This window comes from Notamacropus eugenii, chromosome 5 (assembly GCF_028372415.1).
Source record: "Notamacropus eugenii isolate mMacEug1 chromosome 5, mMacEug1.pri_v2, whole genome shotgun sequence".
In the NCBI taxonomy this organism is placed as follows: Eukaryota; Metazoa; Chordata; class Mammalia; order Diprotodontia; family Macropodidae; genus Notamacropus; species Notamacropus eugenii.
Window position 1 is genome coordinate 31906666 of NC_092876.1, and position 21201 is coordinate 31927866.

A 21201-nucleotide genomic window follows, 5' to 3' on the forward strand; every position below is an offset into this window, starting at 1 on the left:
GGGATTGTGGCCCAGGGTCTCTGTTCTCAGCCCAGGGCTCCTTGTGCCACACTCATTGCTTCTTAGTCGTCTAGTTTCATCTCTCCATCTCTAGCCATTACCCTTAATATCCCTCCTTTAGGTGTGGCCCCTAACAAACGAGAGAATTCTCTAAGAAGTAAATTTGTGCAAGCCATATAAACTGTCAGAGTCCTCGGTAAAATCTAATCATCTCCTAGTTTTTATTTAGCGTTTTATGGTATGCAGAGCACTCTCCATGTGGTAAATCACTTGATCCTCACAATAACTCTGTAAGGGAGTTGCTGTTTTTATTCACATTTTACAGATGACAAAACAGACACAGAGAAGTGAAGGGACTTAACCAGTCCAGACATTTCAGGCCTCCAGAGCAGAATCTGAACTCAGGTTATCCTTGCTCCAAGTCTCACCCTGTATTCATTGTGCCAATTTTATAAAATGCTGACCAAATGAACCATTGAAGAAGGTGGTTAACGTACTACACCTTGGGACAGCAGAACGAGTAGTCATGGCTTTGCATTCAGAGGACTTGAGTTTAACTCTTGACTGGGCTGTTTTCCTCCCTGTGTGACCTTCGTAAAGCTGCTTACCTCTCTGTCTCTTGGTTTCCTAATCTGGAAAATTAGGAAACTGGACTAGATTATCTTTAAGGGCTCTTCCAACTGTTCATCCGGTGGATCTCCTATTATTCTTCTCAAAACTAATCACTGACTGTGAGACTTTAGTAAAGTCTGCTTCTAAAGAAGTAAAGGAAGAAAACTCACACACATCTTTTTTCTCAGCTGGAAGGATGGTCTCGCTTTCAACGCCCTGATCCACAGGCATCGGCCAGAGCTGATAGAGTATGACAAGCTGCGGAAGGTAGGCTCCTCGTGTAAACCATATACCACTGCTGATGGGCAGCACACTGCTGTTGGCTTCCCAGGGCAGTGTGGAAAGCAAATCTTCCAACTGGCATCCTTGTTGGTACTGTCTCATTCTTGCAATCCTGAGGCCTCCTTGTTATTCCTTTAAAACCAGGCCCTGTGACTAACCTACAACTACTGAAGTCTGGGTAAGCCCAGTCCTTGTCTGGTCTTTGAGGACTCCACTTGACTGGAAGGGAAGTTCCTCTGATCCATCCTTAGACATTTCCTCATCCCTTCTTATGTGCCAGTTCATTTGCAGGATGCTAAGACAGTGTTCATACCAGGGTGGACAGTAGGTAAAATCAGAATTATAAGAGTTTAGAAAGTGATGAAGCTACTGAGGGTGAGGGCAGTTGGCAAGGGTACCCAGGTAAAGCTTGGACCTATACTGTAGCCCCCTCATTGGAATTGGGGCTAGGCACAAATTTACAAAAATTTGTAATTTACAAAAAATGAGGCAGAAACATGGATGTTGAAAGAAGCATGAAGAATTTCGATTGACTGGAGTCAAAGGGGTCAATGAGGGGACCAGGTTGTGGAAGGCCTTGAATGCTTTCCTTGGAACTTTAGCCTTTAACTTGGGGAGTGACAGTGGGGGAGTGAGGAGAGACTAATGTGTGCAGTGAAGGTATAGGAAAATGAATCTGGCAGCCATGTGGAGAAGTCATCATTTGAATTCCTTGTTGGTTCTTCTTTTCCTATGGCCAAATCTAAAATGAACCTTTCAGATTAGCTGTAGCCTGGTTTGTGTGGTCTTTCCCCTCTTCTGCTAGCATTAGTGATTCCTTATGGCTTACCCGGCTTGTTGAAAGTAAATACTTGCTGTAGGTCCTAGCAGAAGTGGAGGCCAAGACTTCCCTCTTTTCCCTATCTCTTTCCTCTCTAGACAGTTACTTGTTCTACCAGCCCCTAGTAGATCACTCACCTTCTTGTCTTCCCTCCAGGATGACCCTGTTACAAACCTGAACAATGCCTTTGAAGTCGCTGAGAAGTATCTAGATATCCCCAAGATGTTGGATGCAGAGGGTAAGCACTTGGATTACTGGTCTTTAATTTCCTAGGTGTTGGTGTAGCAAGTCTGTTCTGAGGGTCTGCCTTGTGCCTCTTTCTTCAAGGTGCTTAGAGTGTCATTCTAAAATAAAATGAGCACACATAAAACATAGACAAGTACGTGGCCATGACCTTGTCATATACCATTCCATGGCAAAATGAATGGTCCACGTACCTGGTGTCAAACTCAGACTGAAATGGACCTTGGAGGCTAGCTGCATGTGGACTTAAAAAACCGGAAATCACCATTATCTCTGTATTTTTATTTTGTGACACTTTTCCCAGGTACATTTTAATCTCATTTGGGCTGTACCTTGGGAGTTTTGCAGGCTGATTTTTTGAAACCTCTAGTGTAGACAGTAGTATTAAAAGGTGTCAGAGAAAAGAAAAAAAAGCCATGTAGGACAGGATAGTCATAGAAAGCAGAACTTGATTTCTGAAACAGGCTGGATTTGCACAGAGGACTTTTTATTTAGTTTCTAGCAAGATGTTAGGTGGTTCAGTGCATAGAGGAAGACTCTTCTTCCTACGTTCAAATCTGATCACACACACACGCACACAGTAGGTGACCCTGGGCAAGTCACTACCCCATGTTTGCCTCAGTTTCCTCATCTGTAAAATGAGCTGGAGAAGGAAATGGCAAACCATTCCAACATCTCTACCAAGAAAACCCAAAATGGAGTCACAAAGAGTCAGACACAATTGAATAACAACAAAGCAAGGTTCTTATCTCACCCCTTTGTCCTTATTGGTCAGAGGTCCAAGAAAGGGCCTTCCTCAAGGCAGATGGCCATAAGCCATTTGTTCTTACTGCTTTGTGGAGTCAAGAGCCAGTAGAGGTGGGCCCTATTTTTCCCCTTGGGCAGGATTTGGCCTTGAGAATTTCCTATTTCCCTAACCCTGAAAGCAGCAACTAGGTGACAACAGTAGATAGAGTGCCAGACTTGTAGTCAAGAAGACTCATGTTCCTGAGTTCAAATCCACTCTCAGACATTTCCTAGCTGTGTGACCCTGTGCAAGTCATTTAACCTTATTTGCCTCAATTTCCTCATCTATAAAACGAGCTGGAGAAGGAAATGGCAAAACTCGCTAGGATCTTTGCCAAGAAAACCCCATGGACTGACTGGGGTCACGTATAGTTGGACATGACTGAAACAACTCAACAACTACAAAACCCTAGGAGCTTTCCTGAAAGTGGAAAGCTTCCTTTGGAGTAGTCCTGTTCCTTGTACATAATGAATGATCATTTCCCTGGTCTGATGGTCCTTTTTCTTCCAGAGAAATGAGCCTTGCAAGCAATCCTTCTGGCATGGGTCTTTTTTTCTGTGTAATCTTAGGAACTTCCTCAATACTATACCATTGGGAGAAGGCATAGAGAATGTCAGGCAGGACATCATGTTTGGTCCTGTCATTTTACAGATGGTTCATCAGAGGTCCAGGGTGGGGGGAAGGAGCTGAACTGAGGTGGCATGGCTGATTAGTGGCAGAATTGGGGGTAGAGCGCTTCCATCACACTAATGTTGTCTCCTAGGCGGCAGCAGCCAACTGCTTTCCTGGTATGTCATTGAACCTGGCACCCCTGTGCCCTCCTTTCCTTCCCTTCAGTCCCCCACCCCAGTGAGCAGGTTGCCATCTGCCAGCTGCTTTAACCCTTGTTGTTCACTTTCAGACATCGTGAACACAGCCCGTCCTGATGAGAAGGCCATTATGACCTATGTGTCCAGCTTCTACCATGCCTTTTCGGGAGCGCAGAAGGTACCCGGCGAAGAGGGCTGGGCCTGCCTCGCTGTCCCTCTGCCCCTGCAGCCTCCCATGCTCACCTCATTTCTCTTGCAGATGGCAGTGGCCTCTTGCTGACTGGAAGCCATTCCCCTTCCCCTTGGTACTCATCTGTGTGTTTACCCTAGCAGAGCCAGTCAGACTACATCGCTGAGCACAGAAAACTGGCAGTTGTGGGCATCCAGGCTTGGGCCAGCCCACCTTAGCCCTGTCTCATCACCCAGGCAAATTTCTAGCACTGAAAGGTGTGATTGAAAATGGAATTCACCTTTTTTAAAGCTCTTTTGTCCACCTCCAAGCCCCCTAAATCTGGGGAACCAATTTGTGGAGATAGGACAAACATGAAGGCACACATAGAGACACACACACATACCAGAATCTTGTAGCCAAGCTGGGGTTTGGTTTCCAGTCCAGAGCGAATGCTTATTCTCTTCTCCTGCATGAGCCCAGGGCCCTGGCTCCAGCTGCTGCCCCTGCACTTTTCACTCTCTCCTGCCTTTCTCTCTCTCTCTCTCTCTTTCTCTCTCTCTCTCTCTCTCTCTGTGCAGATATTGTGGGCACTCTGAGGCCCGACGAGAAGGCCATCATGACATACGTGTCCTGCTTCTACCACGCTTTCTCGGGGGCTCAAAAGGTGAGCTTCAGGTGCTGCGATGAGGGGTTGTGTCCCTGTGAGAAATCTTCGGTTAGACCATTTCCCAGAGCATAGATTGTACCAGGAGACCACTCTGGCTTGTCCCTGGCTCTACATTTTCTACTCCTATCCAGAACAATAGAGAGTCCACTGTGGAGCGAGCAAACCTGGCATTCTTATCACTTCATTCTAAAGGATTTCTGGGCTGCCTTTGGAGTGAAATAATGCCTCTGCTCAGTCCAGGATCCTGACTGGCAAGGGCACCAAGAGATATTCCAGCCAGTTCCAGCCTCCCTCCCTCATATGGCAGGAAAGGTCTCTTTGCCTACAACATCTTAAAATAGTAGCAGAGTAAGCATCATATTGGAAGATATTCTTCTCATATGAGAATTATTTTGCCATATGAGATCTCCCCCTCCAACATCTATTGAGCACTCTCCCCTCACTTCTATCATGCCCAGGATGTGAGCTCTTAGCACCATTATCTGTCTAAGGGTAGACAGATAATGTCTACCCTTAGGCTCTGGATGACCTGTGAGAAGCAGCTTTTCACTGCATTCTTTTTTCTACGAAGTAGCAGAATTTTGGAAAGGTGTTGTCCACTGTAGCCTCCTACTCCTCCTTGGTTCAGCTCTCTACTTAGCTTCAAGCATTCTAGATCCACAGTGTCCTGAAAAGGTCATAGAGGAATTAGTAATTCAGTTAAAAATGCCAGTTCATTTCATCCTTATCTTCTACCACGCCCCACCCCCACCTAGATTCCTGTGGAGGCAGAGGACAGAAGAAAACACTAGGCCCAGTTTGGCTCTCCTGGCTTCAGAGCTTCTGTGATGGAACTGAGGCCGGGGACTTGCTGAAGCCCCACTGTCTGGATTGAGGCATTGGTCCTTATATCCTCAGTCATGGCCTTCTCTGAACACCACTGCAGTCCAAATGGGGGGAGCCTGAGCTCTACTAGATTCTGTGTCATCTTTCTTCCAATGGAAGAACAGTCAGTTCAGGGCTCTGTGGAAAGCTAGGAATGGCATTGGTTTCTTCCCCTCAGTCATCAGAAGCCCCCCCCCCCCCCCCATGTGACAAGGCTCCTGTGACAGCCTGGGTTCTGTGATTGGGCTTAGGTTGGTTATTAGGAAAGGGCAGCTGGGTTGTTGGAAGGCTGAAGTATACCATGTGACCTGCTCAAGAGCCTATGTCTGCTGTTTAATCTTCACCTGGAGGTTACTATTCCAACTTCTCTGCAAGCCTATTCCTTTGGGATGGAGAATTGGAAAAGAAGTCCCAAGGTTTTCTAGATGGCAGATGGCTACCTCAGGGCACTCTGGAGTCATGGGCTGCCCAGGAAGAAACTGGGAGCCACAAAGCCATAGTGCCCCAGAAGTGGCTACCATTGCTGCCCCATGGCACTACTCAGCCTATGTGTCCCATATTTGAGTCCTCTGTGTAAGTGGGAAATGGGATTGTATTGCTACAGTGTGGTACCCTCCGCTCTTTCTGGTGAAGAGCCCAGCTCCCCCACATCTCTTGTCCTTCCACCCAGCCCTGGCTGGTCAGTTGTCACAAGGGGAAGTGCCTACAGAATTTAGAAGGGCTTTATGCAAGGATTTCCTCCCCCTCAAGGTGGTGGGCCACCACACCTGTCCTCTTGTCTCTAGTTTGCATCCATCGTTAGCTCTGTAGATGTTATCAGAGTCTTACTGGATTGGGAATGATTGGCAGCTGAAGAAAGGGAGGTCATGGAACAGGAAGGGTAGAGCTCATCATCTACACATACTTTGGTTGACCTCTGTTTTGCACAAAGTTTAAGGACTAACATTCTTCCCTCCCCCTAGCAAAGACTCCATTGTGTTGGTGCTTCTCCTTACATTCTCTTTGGGGAGTTTTTCTGCATTGCCTTATACACTGCACCCCTTGCATGGCACTCTGACTTCTGTTAACATCTTGCAGCATGATTCAGTGTGTGTGATTGTGTGCATACATGGGCGTGCACACCCCCTACCAGTTCTTGCTGCAGGTGCCCTTTTGGCTGGACTGGGAGGCTAGCTGAGTCCATGAGGGTGGGGACTGGAGTGGGCACTTAGCTCAAGCCTATGATATCAGTGTTAGAATTCATGATTATGGAGGCCCTTGGTCGTTCATCTCCCTAGCCTTTTCTGTTTTCCTTTCCCCTCCTTCTGTAGACCCTCCTCACTATTTCTGTTGCTGTCTGGCTTTCAAGTCCTCCTCTTGGATCCTTTCTGTGGTTCCTGAAAGGTACCTGTTCTCTCCACTTTCCTTTCTCTGTGTGATTTCCCTCTCCTTCCTTAACTTCCTTGGCCCTTGTTTTGTGATCTTTCGAAGAAAGTCGTTCTGACCCTAGGAAGAGCAAAAGAATAGGAAGCCAGAGCAGTGGCCCCATGCCAATATTTTCAAGGTGCTGCTAGATTCTTCCCTGGTGTTGAGGAGGCCACCTTGAATTCAGTCTCCTTAATCTCTGTGACTATGTGTATCCCTTCATCCCTGAGGATAATTATGCTTCCTGGTGTTTCTCATAGGAAGCACATTCTGCTGGGAAGATACAGAGGCTTTGTGAGGGAAAGGTGCAGAACTTTTGTACTGTGCATTCAGACTCTTTTTAAGGCACCATACAGACTGTCCGCCCAGCCAGGCCACCAGAAGGAGGTTGAACAGGTTGAACCACATCAGAAGCTTTTAGATTATTCCATATATGTCTTGGTGACCTGGCTTTCCTTGGAGAAATGGACCTCCTCTTAAAGCTGGGGGAGCATACCAGCTTGCAGTTGAATTCGTTTATCAAAAAGAAAAATATGGAGGTTGACACTCCACGGAGATGTCGGCCCCAGAGATGCTGAGCCTGTCCGCATGGACAGTAGGACTTTTGGCTGAGGGCTGTTGAACTCTGGTGTTTGGACATCTCTTCCTGATCTAGCATAACAATAGCCAACAGTATGGAGGCTGGGCTCCACCCCATGGGAACAAAAGTACCAGTGAACTCTGACAGCCCTGTGACTTCTTCAGGACTTAATCTTGCTTCCTTTCCTTCCTCCTGTTCTGCAGGGTAAGGGGTGGTGGGGGTGGGAGGCGGCAGTTGGAACCTGGGCTGGGGAGCTGTCTGTCCCATGTGGTCCTGACGGTCTCTGTGCTCTCTTTCCTACTCTACTCCTGTAGGCTGAGACTGCTGCTAACAGGATCTGCAAGGTGCTGGCTGTCAACCAAGAGAATGAGCATCTAATGGAGGATTATGAGAAGCTGGCTAGTGATGTAAGTCCCCTCTGGGCTAGAGCTGAAGGCAAGGGCCAGATACAGAGGCTGATGCGTGCACACGTGCGCGTGTGTGTGTGTGTGTGTGTGTGTGTGTGTGTGTGTGTGTAATACTGCTGAAAGTACAATAAATGCCTCCTCAGTGGTGCAAACCTGGCTTTCCTTGACTCCACAGCTACTGGTGTGGATCCGACGTACCATTCCTTGGCTAGAAGATCGTGTGCCTCAGAAGACCATCCAAGAGATGCAGCAGAAGCTTGAGGACTTCCGTGATTACCGGAGGGTACACAAGCCGCCCAAAGTGCAGGAGAAGTGCCAGCTGGAGATCAACTTCAATACTCTGCAGACCAAACTCCGGCTGAGTAACCGCCCTGCCTTTATGCCCTCTGAGGGCAAGATGGTGTCAGTAAGTGATTAATCAGGACAGCTGGCCTATCACTGTTAATGTCTTCCTTTGGGAGTGAGAATAAGTTGGTGTTTGGGAAGAAGCCTAGGATTTTGAAATTGGAAGCTAAATCCCTCTGGGGATGCTTACGTGGCCTTGGTCAAGTGACTTCCCCTCTCTGGGCCCATGTTACTTTATTAATCACACGAGAGGGGTGGATTAGGTAATCTCAGATTTCAAAGTCTCATCTATACCTCTAAATCATTGAATCGCACAGATTGGCTTTAGAGCTCTTCCACGGGAGCCCCGAGGTCATAGAAGGGGCTCAGCACAAGGTTAACGGCCTGCTTGCCATTTTTTGACTAGAGCACATTTCTTTCCACATTCCTTTCATTTCTTGGTTGGCTCAGGTTGGTTTCTTAGCCCCAATCTCTCACCCCGCCACCGAGGCAAGCATGATCTTTGGGACGGTCTTTGTGGACGTAAATGTGAGCTTTCATTCCATCGGTGATGCTGAATGATCTCCTTCTGTGCTTTGATTTCTAGGACATCAACAACGCTTGGCAGCACCTGGAGCAGGCAGAGAAGGGCTTCGAGGAGTGGCTGCTCAATGTGATTCGGCGGCTGGAGCGGCTGGATCACCTGGCGGAGAAGTTTGGGCAGAAAGCCTCCATCCACGAAGCCTGGACTGATGGTAGGAGTCTGGGGCGGCCGCTGACATCTCTCCTCTGTCTGCCTAGCTGTTGGGAGGGACCGCTCTCATCAATTCTGCAGGCACTTCCCCTACGACAGCTGACCAGCCAGGGCTGCATGGGAGGACAAGGGATATGGGGGAGCTGGGGCTTTTAGTCAGCCTGCCTCAGGCCCCTGAAGCCACAGAGGGGACGGTATCTTGTCACACAGACTAATGCTGCCTCTTTATGGGGTGCTCTGGCTGGAGCAGGCAGCTTCTCAGAAGTTTACACTTCCATCCTGTCCCTGAGCTATCCAGGAGACTCCCCAAAAAAGACCCTAATCTGCTCTGGGTTTGTATGCAGAGAAGAGAGGAATGTGGTTTGTTTAGCTTGGAATTGGAGCATCGGCCCGTTAGGCAGAGTCGATCTGCGTTCCTCCATGGAAATATGACCTCTTTCCTACTGGCCCTCTCAGGATTCCTGGGGAAGCTGACTCCATCACAGGAGTTCTAGGCTTTGTGTCCTTTGTCTTTAGAGGCAGCTAGGTGCTTAGTCCAGAGTTTACCCCTGACCTCAGACCCTTCCTAGCTGTGTGGTGACACACACAGACACTTCACCTCTTCCTGCCTCAATTTCCTGAACTGTAAAATGAGGAGAATAATAGTACCTACCTCCCAGGGTTGTTGTGATAATCAAATGAGATAATGATTAGCACAGTGCCCGGTTCACAATTGACACTTCAGGAAAGCTGCTTTTCTTCATCTTGGAACCCTATTATAGCCCCCATCCTCTTCCTTATTTCCTGACTAGTTTGTGTCTTGATTGTTTAACACAAAGAGGGGTGGGTGTGGGGGGGTGTGGGGGGGGGGATGTGTGTGTGTGTCACACAAAGGATCAACTCCAGTTTTTGAACTCAGGTCCTCTGCCTTCTAAATGAGAGATTTTCCTACTAACATGCACATGAACCCCAAGAACCTAATTTCAAACCTCAGTTCTGCTGCTTACTTGACTCTGTGTATGACCTTGGCCACAAAGTGATTCCGTCCTGTCCTCCAGAGCTTTGGCTGAAAGCTGTGCCAGCCAAGCACAGACTCTGGCAGGTCTTCCTGCATGGCCTTGCTCACAGACTTTGGAGCACAGGACTGTGGCCAGAAACTAAGAAATACTGCTAAGCAGCCTTCTTATGAGGTGAGTTTCAGCCTCCATTGTGCAGAGAAGGGGACACAGCATAAGAATCACAGGGTTTTGAGACTGTCATTAAACAGAAATGTGGTCCTCCATGGGAGAGCCTCATCTCGTGACCAGCCCATGGATTGACTGCTCAAAGGAAAGCTTCATACAAATGAACCTCCCAAAGTGGAGGGCGCAGTTAGATGGCAGAGTCTGTGGGAGCTGGTGTTTATGGGGCGTTGGTATATTACAGGACAGCTGCTCATCTTATTTCAGCACTCATGAGAAGGTTGTGCTGAGAAGACACTGCAATAACTGCAACTTAGGCAGAGGTTGGAGAAGCAGAGAAGTTTTGTGAAGCTGTTCAGTGACCACCTGTTAGCTTTAGGAATGAGTACAGATGCCTGCTTGTCCTTTAAAGCCCCTCTTGCTCCCATCTACCTTTCCAGTCTTGTACATCACTGCCCTTAATCTTGGATTCCATGGCCCAGCCCAATTAACCTTGCTGTTCAGGACACATGATATTCCATCTCTTTTTTCCCTCCCTTTATACAAACTACCCAGGTTCCTGTGTGAGGGCTTTTCTTCCCTCCCTTGCACCCCCCTACCAAAAATTACCATAGAGTGTGTGTGTTTGTGTCAAAGTTACATAAGACTCCTCAGAAGGTACAACAGAGGTCTTGTCTTGTTCAGCCCTCTCTTTGTAACTATCAAGAAAGCACAAAGCAGGGTGGAGCTCACTTGTTGAACTAGATTGTCATTGGGGGTAGGATTCATGGGAGGCCGGGTCACCAAGGAAGTTCCTGTAGTTGATGAGGCACAGATGGGCTGTGGTGTGTGTATCATGGGAGGGAATCAGCAAAGTCACAGATCCATTTGAATACTGAGTGACCTTTGACAGATCACTCCTTTGCCATAGATCTTGGTTTTTAAGTGACTCTGTTGAACCAGATCCCTCAGATCCCTTGCTCTGACCCATTGGAGTCCCATGCTTGCTCTTTCCCAGGGTTTTCCCAACAACAGGGCCCAGGCCCTCCTCAGGCCATTCTGCCCCAGGGTCTTTTGAGATCCCTCCATACTTAATGTTGTTCTTTCTCTAGTGTGTGTCCATGTCCAGGTAGACCTCCATGCTGGCTTATTGTACTCTCATTCCCCAGAGCGGGGGTCATGTGAAACCAGTGCCTGCTCCCTGCTTCTGACAAGAGACAAAAAGGTCATCTGAATTTGTGCTCCTGCCTCCCAGCCTTTAGTTCTAACTCGACAGTCTTGCCACTGAATTCTGGCAAAGCTTTAGTCCGGGTGGGTTAGTGTGGGGATCTGTCAGGTTTCTTGTCTTTGACTAAATTATTTCTGATATTGATTTGGTTCTCTGGCGTCCCCTGAGGGGTGAGGTGCCCAGTGGCTTCACAGACACAGGGAGGGAATGCTTTTAGGGAATGGCATTTTCCACTCCGTTGTGGTGGCCCCAGCTAAGGCAGTCTCTTCTGCTACTCTCACTGGCCTAGCAGGCACCGCAGGGGGCTTGGAGTCAGAAGTCCCAAGTTGGAATCCTGCCTCATTGTGCGTGATTCCAAGAAGGCACTGAGCCTCCTTCAGCCTCGGTTACTTAATCTGTAAAATGAGGATAACAGTAACATCTGCCTGACAGGGTTGTTGTGAGGATCAGTGGAGATGATAGGGTAAGGCAGTCAGTGCACTCGTTATGGTGTCCACCCCTGGTAGGAGGCAGGAAAGGAGGGTGAATGGGTTACCTTGGGTGCCTTTATAACTTTACTGCCTTCTTACGCCCCTGTGTCTGGGTTTGGGTAGAAGCTCTGGAGGAGCTGTCACTGAGTGGGCTCTGGAGGAGCTGTCACTGAGTGGGCCCTGGAGCCTGAGCACTCCGAAACACCACAGCCAATCAGACCCAATGACATCAATCTAAGCCGATCTCCCAGCCCTCCTGGGAGATGCTTGTCCCGAGGCCGACCTCTGGGGAGCCTCTTTTCCTGGGAAGTGTGTTTCTCTTCCCTGAAGTTCCCCTGAACGGTGTGAACTTTCTCTGTTCTTCCTTGGCGTTTGTCCTCAGACTCCAATCTTAATAACAGCATTTCTCTCCTTCAAAAGGCCTGACAGACGAACCCTTCACACTTCCAGCTGCCCCATTGTACCGAGCCTGGGAAAGCTGGGATGGTGTAACTCTGGGTAGAGATAAGGGTCGGCCCCTCAGGTTCTGTGCTGGGCCTCCATCCAACCCGCTTCCCTCCTTTTTGCCTCAGGCCTGTCTCCAGCCCTGCCTTCATTCACATCACCTTGGCAGGAAAATGAGAAGGTGCTTCATAAGCCAGCTCATCTTGTTCATACCTGAGCAGGAATAATGCTGCCTTGTACAGGGTCCCTGACAAGTCTCCACTCCCAGAGCAGGCTTATGTTGCTTTTTAAACTTTGTTGGGGTTTGGTTTGGTTTTTTCCTGGCTTCAATCTGCCCTCTTTAACTTGCCTTCGCTCCTTCTAGTTCTGCTCTGTTCCCCTCCACCCCACCCCCCCACCCCCCCCAGCTCTGCAGCTGTCATTTTTCTCTTCCCACCCCTTCTCTCATTATCCCCAATCTTATTTCTCTAGGTCAGGCATCCCTCCTCCTTTAGCCCATCTTCTTATACATTGGTCGTTGAAGACAACCTAAAATGTGGCTGCTTGACACTCTCAAGAAGATGGCTTCTCTGGGCCAGAGCCAGCACCACTGGGTGCAGTCAGAGGGATGTGTTGGCCAAACTCAAGTGTTCTCTCCTCTCCATTCTCAGCTATCCCCAGGCTAACCCAGCATGTCCCCTCGGGCTTGATGGGACTTGCACATGTCCTTGTTTCCCTTTCCTGGGTTTCTGTTACCCTGCTCTGACTATTCCTTGCTGATCACTATCCATAGGTAAGGAGGCCATGCTGAAACAAAAAGACTATGAAACAGCTACCCTGTCCGACATCAAAGCCCTCATCAGGAAACATGAGGCCTTTGAGAGCGACCTGGCAGCCCACCAGGACCGCGTGGAACAAATTGCCGCCATTGCCCAGGAGCTGAAGTATGTTGGCTTCTCTCCCACATGGGGCCCAGGGTGGGGGAAACATCCTCAAAAGAAGCCAAACACTGCCACCTCATGATCTGATCTTTGGGGAAATGCTCTCATCAGAAGGTTCTTTGAGGAAGGACTAGCAACCTTCTGTGGCCCTTGGTTTTTGTCTCCTTCCACACCAGTCCTTTATCTCCAGAGGACTTCCTGAGCCACTCCTCCATAGTACCTGAGTCATATAAATAGGCCTTAGGCTGTTTTAGTAGAATGGTTTTGGTGGGAGGGCCTCTTGGCCTCTCTCTGCCTCACTCTGTGTGGGTCTTGCTGGCCCATATGCTCACTGCATGGCTGTGTTTGAGCAAGGCTGCCCCAGGCCCCAACCCTGCATCCCATGGGGGAAGTGGAAAGTACAGTGGCACTATTGTTCCTGGCCCTCCCAGCCCCCTTCCCTTCTTCCCCAGATTAGAATGCACTTATTGTAAGAGCTTCCAGGCAGACTGGGATTTTTTTCCTCACTTCCCTACCCTAGTCAGATAAACTCATGCACACAATTAGTACACTCAGTATTGGGCCTGTGGGGAACCAGTGAATGTGTGCCTTATTCCCCTGCATTGGGTGGCTACCACCTAGAAGTGGGAGGCCCAGGGCATGAGTTAATGGAAAAAGCTTCAGTCCCAGTGGGGAATTCCCAAAATAACTGTCTGTTTCTTGTCTAGAACTGCCCTTTGCACAGCCCTCCCCTCCCCTGTCTGCCTTTACCATCTCCAAAGTTATGCTTATTCTGTGAAGTTGAATCTCCAATGTTAATACTTGGAGAAGCCAAGCCCTGGGCGGGACACATTTCGTCTCTTACTCAGGCCCTTCTTCCTGTCATCAGGCTCCCTCTCCCCATCCTCCCGTTGGCAGATGTGATATATGACGATCCTTCTACATACTTGATGGCTTTTGGTGTTGCCTGCCCCTGAGTGTGACATTGCTGCCCCCAGTGGAAAACCTTTAATTAGCATGAGATCCCAAAAGATTATGTCATCTACTTCCCTACCTATAAGTAGTGATGGACCTGCCTATGCCAATTAGCATCTCTAATAGATTGAAAGACCACTGCTTGTACCAAGGAAAATGGGCCTCAGCAGACCTCCAGTCTTTCTCTCCCTGTCTTCACAGTGAACTGGATTACTATGATTCCCCAAGTGTCAATTCTCGGTGCCAGAAGATTTGTGATCAGTGGGATGCCCTTGGCTCGCTGACACACAGTCGAAGAGAAGCTCTTGAGGTGAGGTCTTTGGGGCCTCTTGATGCCCTGCACTGACCACACTCACTAGATCCCAACTTCTCCCCATGTACTAGAAGTCTCGATGGCAGGGAGGACAAAATATCTAATACGCATCTGAGTAGATAGCATTTTTGTCTGAAAAAGCTCCGTGGGGCTTAATGAACTTCAGGCTAGTTCAGAGCAAGTCAGTAGTGTGATATACCTGCCAGAGAATCTCCTGCTCTGGGCTGCCCTAGTCCCTAGCTTGAATGTTATTCTTGCCTTATTTTATGGAAGACACTGACAAGCTTCAGTACCCAGTGAAGGCCAGTCCCGCTAGTAAAGGGCCTTGAGGCTATGCCAGGGAAGAATTCGTTGAAGATCCTGCTGGCTGTGTAGTGTGGAGAAGAGAGAGCACGATCATTGTAGGGAAATACTCCCAGAGGGCAGTAAGGGAAGCATAAAGCAACAAACTCCATAGTAGTGAGAACTGGTCCAACTGCAGGAGGCAGCCCCAGCCCCTGAGTGTGAAGCTTCTTTTCCCTGGTGACCTTCCTGAAGCACCTCTAAAGGGCATGCCCATGCTGGTGCAGCTGGAGCCAGTTAGCTGCTGATGGGAAGGGAAGTCTGCCCTTTGCTTCTCTACCCACCACCACCACCATCACCATTCTTTGGATTTCCTCTTTAATGACCCTTCCCACCGTTCTCCCCACTTCAGAAAACAGAGAAACAGCTGGAAACAATTGATCAGCTGCACCTGGAATATGCCAAGAGGGCAGCACCATTCAACAACTGGATGGAGAGTGCAATGGAGGATCTCCAAGATATGTTCATTGTCCACACCATCGAGGAGATTGAGGTAGAGAGGAAGCATCTGTCCCCACCTCTGAGAAAACCCACCAGGCCTGGCACTCTGCCATCTGATTAAGGCACCTGGAAGCCAGCAAAACCCTCCATTCTCCTCTTTTCTGGTCCCTTGAGACAATCCAGATTTTCTAGACAGACTCTCTGGGAGCCCCCGTGCTTTGACCACCCTAGAGCTGAGGGAAAGAAAAGACAAATTCAGCTACCTTTTCCATTAGAACTGTTGACAGTCCTACTTGTTGTCTAATCCCTGACTGCTCCTACCCTGCAGGGCCTAATTGCAGCCCATGACCAGTTCAAGTCCACCCTGCCAGATGCTGACAAGGAGCGGGAGGCTATCCTAGCCATCCACGGAGAAGCACAGAGGATTGCTGAATGCAACCACATCAAGCTGTTGGGGAGCAATCCCTACACCACTGTTACCCCCCAGATCATCAACTCCAAGTGGGAGAAGGTAAGGCCAAAAGGCAGGCTGGGAACAGAGCTTTGTGAACTTGAGGCTGGCCTGGTGACCCAGAACACGACCCTTTTTTCCGAACTTTCTCCTGGGCAGGTTCAGCAGCTCGTGCCAAAACGAGATGATGCCCTGCTGGAGGAGCAGAGCAAGCAGCAGTCTAATGAGCGCCTCCGCCGGCAGTTTGCCAACCAGGCCAACATTGTGGGGCCATGGATCCAGACCAAGATGGAGGTGAGGGTGGAGCCAGTCACCAAGGGCTGAACGTGGGCTTAGAGCACCCCCTGGTGTCAGATGCAGTCCACAGCAGTCTCTGCATGAGCACTGAAAGAGTTCACATTCAAGTCTTTTAGACCAGAAACCAAGAATAATGCTGGATCCTTCTGGAATCTGTCGCAAAAGCGTTGGGATTGGGGGAGAAACCATTGGAGTTAGAGTGGCTGGGGGAGGCCTCATTGTGGCCTGAGCAGGGGCACAAAGGTGACATGCCATCGATATTGATCCAGGGTGGTACGCATGTTGATAAGAAGAGACCTAGGAGCCAGCAGGCCCAGTTCCTGTTGAGATGGCAGTGGGAGTTAAGAATGAAGCCTTTAGAAAGGGCTGTCTGCCGTAGGCAGGAGCATTCTTGGGGGAGGAAGAAGCTCACTTGGTTTGGGACTCTCCTTCCTTTTCTTGACCCAGGAAATTGGGCGCATTTCCATTGAGATGAATGGTACCCTGGAGGACCAGCTGAACCACCTGAAGCAATACGAGCAGAGCATTGTGGACTATAAGCCCAACCTGGACCTCCTCGAACAGCAGCACCAGCTCATCCAGGAGGCCCTCATCTTTGACAACAAACACACCAACTACACTATGGAGGTAAGAGCACTGCTCTGGAGGGCTTTGGGACCTGGCATGCCCACCTCATGCTGGGGGATAACTCAGCCTTACTTTGCTCCTTCGTAGCATATTCGTGTGGGATGGGAGCAGCTGCTCACCACCATTGCCAGAACCATCAACGAGGTAGAGAACCAGATTCTGACCCGGGATGCCAAAGGTATCAGTCAAGAGCAGATGCAGGAGTTTCGGGCATCATTCAACCACTTTGACAAAGTGAGTCAACTCAGACCTGCTCCTCCTGTGCCACATCCCTATGTCCTTCCCAGAGCACTTCATCCAGAACCTTTCCTGATGTCCTCTTCCCTGCCTTCACCTTCATTCATTCATTCAGCACTTAATGAGCAAACATGTACAGCATTTTGGGTGAGGAAAGACAGGGTAGGAGGCTAGAGAGTTGTACAGTCATGGTGCCTACCTTCAGTGAACTTACTGTCTAAGTCTAGCAGGCCAGAGAAGACAGCTATACAGACACAGCAGTGATACTCACACGAGCTGTTACAAGGAGTGTCATGAGCCTTGACAGTTCCCAAGTCTGTCTCCAAGACCCGAAGGACATCAGTCCTATACAGATGGCTATAGCAAAATCATTCCGTGAGCTGCTCAAGAGGAGAGCGCTCCCAAGCTAGGAAAGCTTGCCCCCACCAGGAACTCCTCTCTATGCCTTCCATCATCCTCAAGGTCACCCAAGTAAGAGGAAGGAAAAATGGGGCTGAGCCAGAAATTCACGTCAGAGGAACTAGCTGAAAGCTGCTCTTCTGTCAGGAATTTGGCTAGACAAGCTCATCCCTCCTCTATTCCTCTAATTCCATTTCCCCAAACTTCATTCCCCCATACCCCTTTCCCTAGGTCACTGTGTCTGTGTTACCCTCTAATGATGTATTTCCCTCCTGTCTGCCTTCCCATGTGTACCTCTTCCCCTTCCCCAACCCTGCATGTGGCCTTGTGGCTCCTTCTCCCTGTCTCCGGCCTTGGTTTCCATACCCATCCCTCTTCCCCTCCTGTTCGGTGGGTTCTGGACTGTGCCCCCTGGATGGTTCGGCAGGATCACGGCGGGGCGCTGGGGCCTGAGGAGTTCAAAGCATGCCTCATCAGCCTGGGCTACGATGTGGAAAATGATCGACAGGTATGAATGCCCTGGTGGGAGTGCCCACCCAATGGTTTAATTAACTGCCTCTCTCTCTCTCCCCCCTTCTCCCCCTCCACTGCCTTCCTTTCCCATTCGCCATTTAAACCATCGCTGTTGTGTCCATCCTCGCTGGCCTCCACTCTTTCCATGCTTTTCTCTTACCTTGAGTGTTCTTGGCCTTTTCTGTCTGTTCATCCATCCCCCTCGCCTCTCTTTCCTGCTTTTCATTCTCCTCCTCTTGCGTGTGCCACCTCCTTCCTTTCATCCCATTCTGGGGCCTCCCCTTCCGCTGTCCTTCCCTTGGAGCAGAAGCAAACTGGCAGCATGGACGCTGATGACTTCCGAGCTCTGCTTATCTCCACAGGATACAGCCTGGTACGCTATGCGCTCTCTTCGCCCTCTCCTCCTCCTCCAAACTTGCCAACTCCCTTGGAAAGGAACACAGCGTTCCTGTCTTCTGTCTGCCTTTGATACAGCCAGGTGGGAGGGCCGCACTGCTTTCGGCTGCTCCCACCACCCCTGTGGCCCCTTGCTGACTTGCTCAAAGTCTCCTCTACTTTCTCTCCCAGCATCCCTGCACTCTGGGCTTTGCCAAACCCCAAGACAGAGGGAGTCTTTTTTTCCCTCTGCTTCTCTTTGCCGCACCCCCTTTCCCTTTTTTCCCTGTTCGTTTTTTGGTACTTATGAGCAGAGTTGGCTGGTGGCCTAGGTTTAAGTGACTAGTCATTTTGGATTTTTTTTTCAGGGGGTGGGGGCCAGAACTAGCAAACATGGGCAGCCAAGCCCCCAAAGTATAGACAAGGAAGGGTTGGTTATCTCCCTTCTTCCTTGGATCGTTCTTGTCAGAAGGCAGACATCCAGTGGCTCCTCCTGGCCTAGCCTGGAAAATGGGTAGCCAACTCCTCAGCCAGTGCTAAACATGCCTAACCCTTTGCTAGATACCATTGAAGAGACAAGGAGAATTAGGGAACTCTGAAGTTCAAGCAGGGGTTCTAGGCTCCTAAAAAAAGAGGATGATACCAAACTGTCAGTAAAGAACCAAGATCTTTCATCCTTTAAAGAGCTCACTATGAGCATGCTCATAGAGCATGAGAGCCGAGCTCTATTGGCTAGCTGCCTCGTGGGGTCCTGTGATAGGAGATAGGTTGCCTTAGGCCCACCAAGGGATTGCTCCTCCTCTCAGTCAGGGAGGAAAGACTCCTGAACACTGCAGTCACAACACCTCCCATCTCTTCCACTCCCCTACAGGGCGATGCTGAGTTCAACCGCATCATGAGCGTTGTGGACCCCAACAATAGTGGCATTGTGACATTCCAGGCCTTCATTGACTTCATGTCCCGAGAGACCACAGATACAGACACGGCTGACCAAGTCATTGCTTCCTTCAAGGTCCTGGCTGGAGATAAGGTGAGCTGATTGGTGCTCGAAGCAAAGAGATGGCTGTCCTCTACAAGAGCTTCAGAGGCCTAAGGACTGGGGAAGCCTGATTCACCTAGAATCATAGAGCAGAAATGGAGGAGAACCCACAGATATTGCCTGGGTGGGAGCATAGGGGTCTCAGGGAAATAATTTGCTCTGGCCGAGGTCACACAGCAAGTAACAGGTGGATGGCCCTAGGCCAGGAGCTCAGGTCTTCTGGTTCCTTGTCTAGGGCTTTTTTCCACACTGCCCCTTAGAAGTCAAAGAAAAAGATGGAAGCCATCTAAAGACAGACTGAAAAGACAGCTTCTTTAGTCAGAAGCTTCACAAGGGTACAGGGTATAAAGTCACGAAACGTGTGGAAAGCAGGAATACACGCTTGATCTCTGCATCGTGAGAGAGTTGAACTGAGTATCTCTCTTGGTATGTAGAAGAAAGTGCTTTCAGGTGACTCGTTAGGTCATCTTGACACAGTGGAAATTCATGTGAAAAAGAAACAGGCTAACTGGGCAATACAGGCAAGGTCCAGAAGGACTGGATGGGAATCCTGAGGGCTGGATCAGCAGAGGTTCCAACAGGCTCGTATATTCCTGTTTAGTGGAAGTTAACTCTGCCAGAAGTCAGAGTGCGCACCCCCCCCCCCCCCCCCACCCTCTCTAAGATTTTCCTATTCCTGCCAGAACTTCATCACGGCTGAGGAACTTCGGAGGGAGCTGCCCCCAGACCAGGCTGAATACTGCATTGCCCGAATGGCTCCGTACCAGGGCCCAGATGCTGCTCCTGGAGCCTTGGACTACAAATCCTTCTCCACAGCCCTATATGGCGAGAGTGACCTGTGAGCCACCTGCTCCCTCTCACCCCTGCCGCCCCCTCCCTGAGGAGACACAGCGACCGAACCACCCTCCCTAACCTCCATCTCTGGGGAGGGTGGGGTAGCCTCAAGCCCCCTTCTTCATCCACAAGGTGGTTTGCTATAGTCCAGTTTTCTCTGACCTGACCAGGTATCTATGCAAAGTGCACTCACTCTCTCTCTCTTTTTCCTTCCTTTTTGTGGGAGGGGGGGGAAGGGGCAGGATCTCTCTTCTCTCTTAGTTGATTGGCCAGGAGTTCCCCAGCCTGGGGCAGGGGTAATGGTGAAGGGGGAGTTTAGAGTAAGTCATTCTGGTGTGTTATAAATATATATAATATATATATATTTTTTAAAGTAAGCTGAGGTGATACCCTCGTGAAATAAAGACTGGCCTCCCTCTCCAATCTGCACAGCATCATGATAACGTGGCACCCCTGGCACCCCCTGCACCCCCCAAAACACACACATCCTATTCCCCTTGTCATCCCAGTAGATAAACTCTTCCCTCCTCCACAGAATCCTATTACAGCTTGTTTGTTCCCTTCAGGGCCAAAGACCACGTGCCTTGTCTAGGAACCCTCTTGGGTCCAGCTCTCTCATGGGACAAAGGGATGGGGAGGCACCCAGAATCCTCAGCATATGAGTTCCCCGGTGACTGCCCCTATTTCCAGAAAAGGGCTTGCCCACAGCTTCCTTCCTCTAAGCTCTTTTGTTTCTTTCCATCTTCTCTCTCCTCCCCCTTCTTTTCCCCGTAAAGATGCTTAAAGAGGGATAGATTGCAACCCATCCAGAGCAGCTTAGATCATGGTCATTTATTGGTGTTTGGGAGTTGGGGAGCAGCAACCGGAGAGGGCTGAACTTGAGAGGAACTGGGGTGGGGGTGGAGGAAGAGTCACAGAGGATAGGGGGAACATGCCATGCCCTGAGCAGACCCAGCTGCACAGACTGCCCTTGAGGCACCCCATTCACTTTGACTGGACTCCCCCAGCAAGTTTTCTAAGGACCAAAAAATTTAAAAATTTTAAAAAAATTTAAAAAAATCAAATCCCCACAAAAAACTTTTAAAATAATTAAAAGCTTTCAGAGAGTTACTATTTACTTTATTAACTTACGGATTTATTATATAAATATATATTCACCTAGCAACATATATTTGCCGTCTTTCTTGGTCTTGTAATTAAGATATCATAACTCCCCTCTGCCCTCCCCCCTCTCGTTTGCCCTCTTCCTCGTCTTTTTGTCAGGGACTAGTCTTTGGAGCCCCCTGAAGGGAGGGTCTGGGGCCTGGCTTGGGGGACAAAGGCTGGGCGGCTGCTTCTGTTTGTGGTTTGTGCTTTCTTTTTTTGGCGTCATTCTCATTAATTTTTGTTTTCTGGAAAAACCAACAGGACAATAAAATGTGTAATATTTTTAAGAACGATTTCCAAAACGTGC

At 49.3% G+C, this 21201-nt stretch overlaps 1 protein-coding gene and 1 long non-coding RNA gene across 4 annotated transcripts in view; one reads left to right on the plus strand and one right to left on the minus strand.

Annotated features, from left to right (window-relative positions):
• Positions 1 to 21196, plus strand: part of ACTN4 (actinin alpha 4) — a 77891-nt gene extending 56695 nt beyond the window's left edge. Inside the window, exons 6-22 of one of the 3 annotated variants that reach the window (XM_072608307.1) lie at positions 801 to 879; positions 1871 to 1952; positions 3646 to 3731; positions 7555 to 7647; positions 7823 to 8053; positions 8579 to 8726; positions 12779 to 12929; positions 14082 to 14190; positions 14888 to 15028; positions 15305 to 15487; positions 15587 to 15721; positions 16172 to 16351; positions 16439 to 16585; positions 17415 to 17495; positions 17808 to 17873; positions 18747 to 18905; positions 19598 to 21196. In XM_072608307.1, coding sequence (XP_072464408.1) covers positions 801 to 879; positions 1871 to 1952; positions 3646 to 3731; positions 7555 to 7647; positions 7823 to 8053; positions 8579 to 8726; positions 12779 to 12929; positions 14082 to 14190; positions 14888 to 15028; positions 15305 to 15487; positions 15587 to 15721; positions 16172 to 16351; positions 16439 to 16585; positions 17415 to 17495; positions 17808 to 17873; positions 18747 to 18905; positions 19598 to 19756 — 2230 coding nt within the window. In that variant the 3' untranslated portion in view covers positions 19757 to 21196. The remainder of the gene's footprint in view (positions 1 to 800; positions 880 to 1870; positions 1953 to 3645; positions 3732 to 7554; positions 7648 to 7822; positions 8054 to 8578; positions 8727 to 12778; positions 12930 to 14081; positions 14191 to 14887; positions 15029 to 15304; positions 15488 to 15586; positions 15722 to 16171; positions 16352 to 16438; positions 16586 to 17414; positions 17496 to 17807; positions 17874 to 18746; positions 18906 to 19597) is intronic. The other 2 variants (XM_072608305.1, XM_072608306.1) reach the window with 2 other exon arrangements.
• Positions 14837 to 17831, minus strand: LOC140503912 (uncharacterized). The gene is made up of 2 exons (XR_011966909.1): positions 17661 to 17831; positions 14837 to 15209 (listed from the first exon to the last, which is right to left on the minus strand). It is a non-coding gene; the product is annotated as an uncharacterized lncRNA (long non-coding RNA).
• Positions 21197 to 21201: the final 5 nt, after the last annotated feature.